At 44.0% G+C, this 11,464-nt stretch overlaps 1 protein-coding gene across 1 annotated transcript in view; it reads right to left on the bottom strand.

Annotated features, from left to right (window-relative positions):
• Nucleotides 1–447: 447 nt before the first annotated feature.
• The window catches only part of Gpr139 (G protein-coupled receptor 139), a 42,960-nt gene continuing 31,943 nt past the window's right edge, over nt 448–11,464 (bottom strand). Inside the window, exon 2 of the mRNA XM_052175142.1 lies at nt 448–1,382. Within this exon, the coding sequence (XP_052031102.1) occupies nt 448–1,382 (935 nt within the window). The remainder of the gene's footprint in view (nt 1,383–11,464) is intronic.

The following is an 11,464-nucleotide window of genomic DNA, read 5'->3' as shown; positions in this document are numbered from 1 at the left end:
CAATGGCACAGGGAAATGATGGATGACCTCAACTCTTGGAAGGAGAGTGTGGCTCAGCTACATACCGCAGTGGCTTGGTGGACCACACACATGAGTGGTTGGTTCCTAGTGGCTCGGGATGGTACCAGCACTAACTACTTCTCTACCGTGTCACAATATGATGGCATTTTTAAGTGCCAATGGCGTCTTCAAGCCAGCAGGAACTTTGGCTGTCAGTGTGATTTTGTGAAAATAAGTGCATAAAGAAAAGAGAATCCCTAAACACCAAGATTCATGCTCTCCTTTCTTCTCTTCCATTTCTTCTCATCTGCCAGTCTGAGAGCTGCTCAGTCTGTGGAGACTGGAAATCAGGTTAGCACTCTTAAGGAGAGCTGTTCAGCCAGAGGATGGGATACCCTCTCATCTGGAAACAGATTACACAGAGGCACAAGTGCCAGCCCTGTGGGGTCACGGGGATACTTTTATAGGCTTTCCGTGTTTGTCATACTGGTACACCAGCATCTTGATGCAGTGTGAGTTTGCTGGTGAGATCCAGGGACTACTTGTTATGGAAAAGTTATGGTTGGTGTAGAACTGTACGGGCTGCTTCTGGCACTTGAACAAGGCCTTGAGTGTGGCAGCTGCCATGGTACGGAAGCGCTTGCTGATAAAGCAGTAGAGGAAGAAGTTGATGGCTGTGTTCAGAAGGGCCAGCATGTTGGCAACATCCAACATGATGTGGCCCAGCCAAGGGTTCTGGATGGGTGCTCCGTAAAGGTGGTAGAGAATCATGATGATGCGGGGGGCCCAGAGGGTGGCAAAGATAGAGGTAATGGTAAACAAGATGGCAGTGGTCTTCCCTGTGGAATACCCACGGAGGCGGAAATTGCTCTTTCTCCTAAGCTTGTACACAATGATGGAGTTCAAGATGAAGAAGATGGAACAGGGCACCAGGTACACGGTGAAGCAGTGGATCCAGACAAGGACGTGATGCATGGAGGTGCTGATGTAGTCTTCGGTCCAGATGTTAGGCCACCAGTAGTAGGGGATACTGGTCAGGAAGCAGGTGATGTAAACACTCAGAATGACTTTCCGGGTCCTGGCTGGGTAGGAAACTGTGTGGTATTTGAGTGGGTGACAGACGGCAATATACCTGTCAACTGTTAAGGGGACCGTAATCCAAATAGAAGTGTGGATAGAGGAGAACTCTAGCACTTCTATGATCTTGTCAGGGATCGGAGGCATCTGCATGGTCAAAATGAAATCTTCTAACAAGAAATCCACAAAGACAATGAAAAAAAGGACCAAGATGTCAGCAGCAGCGAGCGCCAGAAGATAGTTGTAGGAGGACTTTTGCCTTCTGGCTACCAGTTGAGAGAGGATAATGACTGTCAGGATATTTGCTGTGGAGAGAAGATAATCAAGATTATCCTCAAGGCAAAGACGACTGTTGGTTACCAATGAGGCCTTGGGCTTGAGGTTTCTAGGGCACACCAATAGATGTCAAAGGAACACATGGGCATTTCTGGGGGACACTCAGCACCACAAATCACACAAATCAAGCAGCTGGACATGATCCGATTATAGCTTATGTGTGCTTCATGCAACCATTAGAAGTGATGCTCACAGTATCCTACCATAAATGTGAGGCTGGATCCCTGAATGTTTAGGTTGTAGTTTATTGGTGCCTCACGCAACTGTTAAAGGTGATGCTGATATTATCCTACAAAAGAAGCAGCTCAGGAGATTCAGTGCTGTATGCCTGAAATGAATCCTTCATCCCAAATGCCCGTCTGACTGACTGTGGAAATATGGGAGTGAAGGTTAATGCTGATTATCAGCTGGGTGATCTAGAATCACTCAGGCACAAGCCTCTGAGCTACCTATAAAGGATTAGTTGAGATGGAAAGACCCAGTCTAAGCATGGGTGTCACTGTTCCTTGGACTGGAGTCCTGGATGAATACAAAGGAAAAAGCCAGCTGAGCATAAGTCTCCATCGCTCTTTACTTCCTAACCGAGGTGTCAGATGACCAGCAGCTTCATGCTCCTCTGCTCTGACTTTCCCTCCATGATAAGTTGTACCCTAAAAGTGTGGTCCCCAAATAAACCCTCTGTCCCTTCAGTTGCCTTCCCCCACTAGACAATTTATAACAGCAACAAGACAAGTGGGTGCAGTGGGGGAGCGGAGGGGTGGGAAACTCGCCTCCAGGCACTTTAGCTGAACCCTTTCCTTGTTATGTGTTGGGGATAGAATCCAGGGTTTTTACATATTGACACACGCACTCTCACTTGGCTACATCTTCAGCAGCATGACCTTTTAATAACCTTTATGGAACTTAGATTCTAGGACCTCCTTTTAAGTGCATTTAAGGATGACCTTCACATTAATTTTAAAGTGAATCATATTGATTCTTGGAGTAAGTGATCAGCATACATTGTGCATACTGAAAAACAACCACAAAGACATAGACATTTCCCTTCTACTTCCATTTTCTAGGCATCCCATTCTTTTTCCTTAGGATAATCACAGTCAATAGATAATTGTTATGTATATACACCCATACATCACACAGGTACATGATTTTTGTTCAAGTAATAGCAAAATATTTTTGCTCTAGGGTTAGATGGGAGATGGGTGTTTAAAATACATGAACGCACATGTGTGCCTTCTCTCTCTCTCTCTCTCTCTCTCTCTCTCTCTCTCTCTCACACACACACACACACACACAATCTCTGATCATTTTTATCAATATGAATTTCCCTGAATAAGATGCATTTAGAAAGGCCTTAGGGAATAATTCAAAAGCAACAACTGCATGGATGAAGTTTAAAAATTATTTAGATAAAACTGATTCTCATTCATTCTTTATGATCAACTCTGGACACTGTCAGTCTTGCTTTGCAAATGAGGGTCGATGAGAGCTTATGTCCTTTGTCAGAGGTCTAGGAACAAAGCCAGAATCTCCCTCCCTCCCTCCCTCCCCCCTCTCTCCCTGTCCCTGTCACTCTCCTCCTCTCCCTCCCTCTTGCCTCCCCCTCCCTCTCCCTTTTTCTCCCCTTTCCTCTCCCCTCCCTCCTCTCTCTCCCTCTTCCTTTTTGTCTCCCCTCCTTCTCCTCCCCTTCCTCCTCCCTTCCCATCCCTTGTCTTGCTCTCATTCCTTTGTTTCCTCTCCTCCTCCCATTTCTCATTTCTCAGTAGCCATTTAAAACATCACCGGAGCCTGAAGTCATGGTGCATTGCCATAACCGCAGCATGTGGGATGCTAAAGCAAGAGGATTGGCAAGGAGCTCGAGGCTGGCCATGGCTGCATGGCAAGATCCCACAGCCAAACACACCACAACCCATGAAGTAGTTCACATAGAGAACCCTCTTTCAACAAGCGCACCCACACAGCCTGGTGCACTTGTCCTGAAACTAAGGGCATTTGAACATTTTCTTATATTTGGTTCATTACTTCGTATAAAGGGATGGCAGTGTAGGCAGAGGTGAAGGCAGTCTTGACACAGCTCCAAAACCACCCTTTCCCCTCCTCTCTTTCTCTCTCTAGGGTAAGCAGAGTCTGCCCTGGGTGATGGCTGCTGCTGTCGCTCCCCCACAGTCAGGATTTGAGTCCATCCTGTTCTTTCCTATTGTTATTCAGCACTGTGTTTTTGAGGCCTAGCTATGTCAATGCTTGGAGTTCTGACAACTTCATGGGTTTGTATCAACTTAGTACAGTTCCTATATTACATATAGTTTATTCTTTAGTCTCCTTCTCCCCCCCCCTGCAGCACTTTAATTTTAGGGTTTTCCCATTATGAGTATGCCAGTTCACATCTCATTATGACTCTCTTTGAGAAGATGTCTATGTGAAATTTTACTGAGTAGCACACACAGAAAGGCATCTATGTTTTAGGATACATAGCTGTAGTTAGTCTTGCAGTGGCCAGATGCCAGACAAGAAACAACCTACCTGAGGAATGGTTCCTTTTAGCTCACAGTTTAAGCCACAGTGAGCTCGTAAGGTGGCAGATGACATGGTATCTGATGCAGGGAAGCAGAGACACAGTGGAATGTAAAGCACACCCCTCAGGCATCAGGACCTGGCTCAAGACTCAGGCCCTGGAGCAAGGCTCTACCTCCTAAGGATTTCTCAACCTTCCATGCTTCTGACTGGCTGGGGATCAAGTGTTGAAATACATGAGCCAACAGTGTACATCTTCTATATTAGATAATGGGAACTAACTGTAAACTGGGTTTACTAATTTGCATCCCCAACTGTTGAACATGCAGAGTCCATCTCAGCTGTTCCACATCCTCTCAGTAGCTGGCAGTGCCAACTATTATTCTGTTTAAGCCTGTGTCATTCTTGCTCTTACCGGAAGTGCTTGGATATAGCAGAGTGCTGGTCATAATAGCCAGGCTTCAAGCCCAGGATCAAGGTTCATGCTGTAGATTATCATTTAATAATATTTATTCTGAGAGGATGGTGACCGGCTCATTGTACCTGACAGAGAACAGTAGTGAGCATATACTCCGTGAAGATCGTACCTCAGAAAGCATTGCCCTTTAAAACACGGTTCGTATTTATAAGCCTGATATCCCAAACGTTTCTGCGCTCAGTAACTTTTAAAATTTTATGTATTTACTATTATTTTTTTCAGCAGCATTTTTAAGAACCTGTGAGTTGTGTACAATGAAGAGTTGGTAAGTGGGACAGATGTTGTCTATTTTGCCTTAATCAGACTTAGAATTTACTGGTAGAGAAATACATTGGCCAAAGAACTGCAGAAGAAATGCATAAATCAGGTGTGTGCTAGGAAGGAGTGGCTGGGAGGAGTGACCAGAAAACACCTTTCTGAGAAAAACTCGTGGAAGGAGAAGGCATTTCAATAACAGAAACAGCATGTGCAAAGGTCCAGTGTTGAGAACACATGAGGCATTGGGCTTATTAAGGCAAAGAACACGTCTATTGATTTGTGCTTGCTCTGTAAGCATTTTTGCACTTAATAGCTCTCTTTTATTAAACAGCTTTGTTGTGTTCTTTTCAAGAGCATTTCAAAATGTTTTATTCATCTGAAAATCCTTCCACTAAGTATTTAGCTTCTATATTTGCAGGCAATGACCCATGCATGGGCTGAAGGTGGGCACAAATTGGCATTGCAGGCAGTCAGGGTCTCCACTTAGAGAAGTAATAGCCTGCATACTGAAGAGGTTAATGAGAATGCACACAGTGGGCATAGGGAGGCTGTGAGCAGGCATAGAGTTGAAGGCAAAGACTCAGTAAGGGTGTGTGGATCAAAGGGCTGCCTTCTGTTCCTTGCTTGCTCTGACTTAATCTCACACAGTTAGAACTTCTTGGAAATCAGTCTGTAGGCCCTTATTGCACTAATGATATTGGACACTCAGTAGCCAAGCATGTGGGGACTGGAGCAGGACTTCTCTGGGTTCTACCCTAGCTCTGTTACTCACTGGGTCATAGATTTGGGGCAAATTTATTCAATTGCTTTGTACTTCATTTTCCTTCTTTATAAAATGAGGCTAACAAGAGCATCCACTTCATGAGGTTGATTTCAGATGGAAGAACTATTAAACAATTCAGTTTTCACAAGGAGAACAGTACCCAGCACTGCTAAGTGCTTGGTGAGTGTGACCATTGTCATTCATTCATTCAGTCTTGATTCATTCATTCATTTATTTGTTCAAAGATAGACATTGCACAAAGTGCTGAAGACATGGGAATTAGTGAAAAAGGAGACATTTCTTTCTGTCATGAAGATGATAGGATGAAAGAAAAAGACAAAATAAATGAGTAAATAAATAAATGAATGAATACACAAACCAACACATAGCAATGCACAAGGAAATCCCAGATCATGATACCATGCACCATGAAGGCAAAAGTGACATTTGAGCTCAGTCAAGATGAGAAGAAAGTGTCCACCATGATGGAAAGCGATTCTGGGCAGTGAGAACAGCCTGTACGAAGGTTTGGGAATGAACTAGATAATGGAAGAGAACAAAAAAAATTGAGCATAGCCTGCCATTTTACAAATGAGGAAACTGAGGCTTGGACGTTTGGACCAGTTGTCCAAAGATACCAAGCAAGCGAAGACAGCAGTAAGATTCTAGCTCTTTTTGACTGTACCCCACATTAAACTCTTCCTTCTTTTCCCTCTCCCTCCCTCCATCTCTCCCTCCATCTTTCCCTCCCTCCCCCCTTCCATCTCTCTCCCTCCCTCCCTCTGATTCTCCCTCCCTCTCTCCACTTTCTTTGCCTTTGTGTGTATGGTTTGGTGCATGTGGGGGATGGATGTAAGTGTGTGGGTGCATGTCTGCATAAGCACCATGGAGAAGCCAAGGCAGGGCATGCCATGTCTTCTGCTGTCAGGCTCTGCCCTATTGCTTTGAGATAAAGTCTCTCACAGAGCCAGAAGCTTTTCATTTCAGCTAGACTGGTTGGACAGAGATCTTGGGATTTGTCTGTCTTCCCCAGAGTGCTATAGTTATAGGCACTATAGCTATGCTCTCTATTTCTTTTTATATGTGTGCTGGAGATATGAACTCAGGCACTTGTGCTTGCAGAGTAAATGCTCTTATACACTGGGCCATCTCCTTGGTCCCCATTTTGTTTAGATTTGGCCATAGGATAGGATTTTCAGCCAGTGACTCAAATGTAGAAAGGCCATTCCTTACAGCCTCTCTTCATTCACTGAGCAGTGCCTCCATTTTTCTCTGCCTGTGGCCTCTATAACTATCAGTAGTCAGAGATGGGTAAATTCCAGGGTGTTCCCAGCAGATGCTCTGAGTATGCTCTCTAGAATGACTCTGTCCCCATCTTTTCCTCCCCAGCTGAACCCAGTTTCAAGCATGGTGCTAAAAATTCTCCAAGGTGAAATGCTGCAAAAATATTCCAGCCCCATGTAACGAGTGCTTTAAGTCAAGCAAGCTATCAAAGCCAACAAAATTGCCAGGTATTCATACTTGACATTTCCTGAAGTTTCTAGTAATTGCCTCTCTTGAGAAACTAATCTGTAGACAGAGTTTCTCATTTCTTTTGTGTGAGCAGAGAGGTTGCCCCAATCCCAGGCTAATAACGGGGACACTTAGGAGACCTGGAGGGTGAGCTTGGGGGAGCTGGAGGGAAAGGTATATTGATTTTCCAGAAAAGAAGTAGGAAGGTAGAAACCTCAACTCTCAGGACTTGATGTCGCTCTAACTTCCCTTATGAAAACCATCCATCTTTCCCACTGTCACACATTTTTCCACAAAGGGAAAGTGGTGTTGACAGAGTCGGGGCACCTTTGCAAGGGGTGCATGAACTGAGAAGCCCAGATCACCACTGCCTGAAATCGCATTTCACAGCTTTTCTTTAAAGCCAACTGGATCATGGATCTATGCTGTTCTGGCGCAGATGGACAGACTGAAGCTCTGAGGGAACAGAAAGCCTATGCTCTGGAACCCCAGAGCAACTCTCATATTCCTGGGAGAATTCATTCCCTGTACCCACCATTTGTAGTCCTCAGACTGGGCAAGAGCTGGAGAAAGAACAGCATAGCTCTGGTTATCAAACCATCCTGACAACTGGCTGGTCTACTAGCTGTGGATAAAAGGCCAAGGTCTTTCAGAGATCGTTTTGGTGTCTGTGACAGATGATTATGGAGTTCCTGTGGGTTTCTTAGAAGGGACAGCCAGCTGGGCAGAGCTCTGACTCTTTACTCCTAGTTCTGCTGCTTTTCCCAATTTTTATTTTTTAACAGTTAATTTTTCCATGACTTAATTATCCCAGGGCATAATAATAACTAGCATTTATTCAATATTTGCTATGTCCTGGGCACTTCACAACATCTCCCTTGATCTTATTTTCCACTCAAGGGCATTAGTATGATTTGAGAGTTTTGAGACTCAGAGAGGTTAAGTTGTTGCAGACACACAGCTAAAGGGTGGGAAGCCAGGAGACAGTATTAGACCTTTGGTGCCTGAATTTATATATTTAATCAATACATTATGGTCAGGTAGGGCTGAGGAGATGACCCAGTGACTAAGAGCACTTGTTGTTCAAGCATAGAGACCTGAATTCTGGTCCCCAGCCCCCATGTTAAAACTCAGCTGGGCCTGCATGTGTCTTTAACTACAACATGGTGAGTGGTGGTGGTGGTGGTGGTGGTGGTGGGGAGACAAGATTGCTAAGGCTTGCTAACTAATAATCTAACTAAAACACAGAGTGCCAAGTAGATAGGGGATAGCATAGAGAGAGATCCAGAAAGACACCAGATAACCTGTCTAACTTCCATGAATTCCTAGCCATGTATATTTTTATACAATGAGCAACCACAATACAGACACACACAATTAAAAACAAATGAGGTAATTGTGGTGGTTTGAATATACTTGGCCCAGAGAGAGGCACAATTAGGAAGTGTGGCCTTGTTGGAATAGGTATGACCTTCTTGGAGAATGTGTGTCACTGTGAGGGTGGGCAATGAGACCCCACTCCTAAACAAATGGGAGTCAGTCTTCTCCTAGCAGCTTCCTTCAGAACAAGAGGTAGAACTCTTAGTTACTCCTGCGCCATGCCTGCCTGGATGCTGCTATACTTGCCACCATAATGATAATGGACTGAACCCCTGAACCTGTAAGCAAGTCCCAATTAAATGCCCTTTATAAGAGTTGCCATGGTCATGGTATCTGTTCACAGCACTAAAACCCTAACTAAGTCAGAAGTTAAAGTCTGACAACATTTCATCATGCCAATAATGTGATAGCTAGTCTCTCTGATAGTTCCCAATAAACCACATCCCCTGGTGTCCATGCCTCTACAGACCCTTTGCCTTGATCTGGTCCTGTGATTGGCCTGTTATAGTGATAGGAAGGCTTTGTGTGACTGTTGATGTTATGTCATAAGGTACCTTTTAAACACCTACTTTGGGACCATGACTCCTTCTGGAAGCTCATTTTTTATTCTATGATTTCCACATCGCATGGAGAGGCCATGTGTGGGGACTCAGAGTGAGAGGTTCAGTTAAGCTCCTAGCATCAGTGGTCTTCAGTTGATGAGTCTCTGTCTTTAGTTCTTAGGCCCAGAGAGCTCAGTATTGCAGCCCCACATGCTTCTTGGATGCAAGCCCAAAGTGAGACCTATCTCACAGATCTTCATCTGTCCATGAACCATGGGCACATCACCACAGAACCACAAATCCTAGCATTCAGCTTCTATGTCATGGAGGTTTTATAATGCTGCAATAGATAATCAGAACAGGTGTTTGCTAGTGTCTCCAGGATGTTTACACCATGATAATAACATAATTAAGTAATAATGATTAGCGCCACAAGATGGGATTAAGAGGAATATCACTGCTCAGCTAAGATATTTTCAGTTAGATCCTAGATTTTATTTTTCTCCATGTCTGTAAGACCTTTGAAGCATCTTTCTGCTGTTGGATAGTGTTTGGTATCATTATTGCCCAGGGGAGAACAGCATGTCGCTTCATTAAGCTCTTTGTGTATTTCTACAAGGTGAACCACACTAAATAGAAATGGCTTAAAGAATAATACTTTTCTTCCCTCTTGTCCTGTGTTTTGTTTCCTTTCACTTCTCTCCTACAGGCAGAGACTTTGTAAAGAAGAAGAAGAAGAAGAAGAAGAAGAAGAAGAAGAAGAAGAAGAAGAAGAAGAAGAAGAAGAAGAAGAAGAAGAAGAAGAAGAGATGAAGCTGTAGTTACAAAAGGACTAGGTTAGACACCAAGAAGAACATTTTGATAACAACAGTGATTCTATGAAGAGCAGGACACTGAAGGCATTGTCTCACCCATTCAGCTCTCAAAAATTAGAGAGAGAGCAGGGAGGGAGAGGGAGAATGAGAGAGAGGCAGGAAGGGAGAATGAGAGAGAGACAGGGAGGGAGGAAGGGAGAATGAGAGAGAGAGAGAGAGAGAGAGAGAGAGAGAGAGAGAGAGAGAGAGAGAGAGAGAGAGAGAGAGAGAGAAATGCTTATCTGGGCTAATTACATTCCTGGTCTAACCTTTCGTAAATCCTGTCTCTCTGCATCCTAAATTACATCCTTGTGAATTTCCAGAGAGACAGCGCTCACTTCCCAGTTGTCTATCCCTCTGATGAGAGGTGTCAGTTCCCACACGGGGCTGGCCCCTGGCATTCTGAGCTAGTCTGGTGGTGTGGTTGCCTATTCCTCAGGATTCTCAAGACTGGGCTGTCAGGAAGGGCAATTATGCAGCCTCCTGGACAGGCCGTAACCTTGCTTGGCTCTGGTGAGGAGAGCAGATGGAACTGAGTGGTGGGTGTTGCCACCCTCCTCCCTGATGGACTCTGGCTTTTGGTGGGGTTGGGGTGCGTGGTGGGTAGAAGAGAAGGACATATGAGAAGCATGCACGACTTGTTTGTGGGCATCTGCAGATGTGGTATTTGGAGGTTTTTGGAGGTTATTATCTTGATAACTTCAAATTTTTTTTGCATTTTCTTATCTATTTATTTACTATGTTCTTTTCCATGTGGGTGTGAGGCCCTTGTATAGTCATAACATTTTAACTCTCTCCAAACCAGTGTTTGCATTCCTTTGTTTCTACTTTTACATATAAAAAGTTTTATGTGAAATCTTTTGTTAATGGCAGCTGCCTTGCCACCATATTGGAAGTATTCTTTAAATTACAGCTTGGTTTGGTGGGACAAGGATGAATTGGTCTACCAAGGTGGTACAGATGCTGTGGATTTTGCCTGTGGGATCTTGAGTATCAGGTCTGTGCGGCCTCTCTGGACTTGCCTCTAGAAATTAACAAAGTAGTAGTTTCTTGTGTAGACTAGACTGGCAAGAACAAAGATGGCTGCTGTCCCAGGAAAGGTTGACTCAGGGCAGTGGAACAGTGAATCAGCATCCATGCTGCAGGCTAGAGTCTGTCCTGCCAATCAATTGACCTTCTCTTGACATCAGAATTGGTTTTGGCTTTTTGACCATGGGTAACATCCTTGGGTAACCATGGCAACGTTAGATCTTGATCATAAAGACACATTCAAGGCAGCCAACATCCCCCAAACTTTCCAAATTATACTTAGTGCAGAAGTTAATTTTCTTGTGGTTACCTTCTAATGAGGAACTATTCTGCATTGGTGGCTTTGTATGGGATTTACTGATGATCCTTCTTACTTAGGGAGTTATAAACATAGTTAATTTGTTTGTAAATTTACTAAAATCTTATTATAAAGAACTTGACAAAAATCACACCATGCAGTTAAGTGAAATAGCTTAGAGGGTATCATAGGAATATTATTTCCCACTTAGAGCAGTGGTAAGCATTTGCTTATAAAGCAAACTCTTATTTAAGAAGAGTCATGATACATGGGAAACTCTAGGGAGATGACAATGCAGGTGGAACACAGGACCTGGTCTCTGAAAACAAATGAGAAAACTGATTTTCAGAGAGAAGATGCCACCTGGCTGAGACATCATGGCTGGCAGAATGAAGAAGCATTCTGCAAACACTTGATAGTGCCATT

Source organism: Apodemus sylvaticus, chromosome 1 (assembly GCF_947179515.1).
Source record: "Apodemus sylvaticus chromosome 1, mApoSyl1.1, whole genome shotgun sequence".
NCBI lineage: Eukaryota > Metazoa > Chordata > Mammalia > Rodentia > Muridae > Apodemus > Apodemus sylvaticus.
The sequence above is the reverse complement of the archived record's forward strand: the minus strand, read 5'-3'. Positions and strand labels throughout refer to the sequence as shown.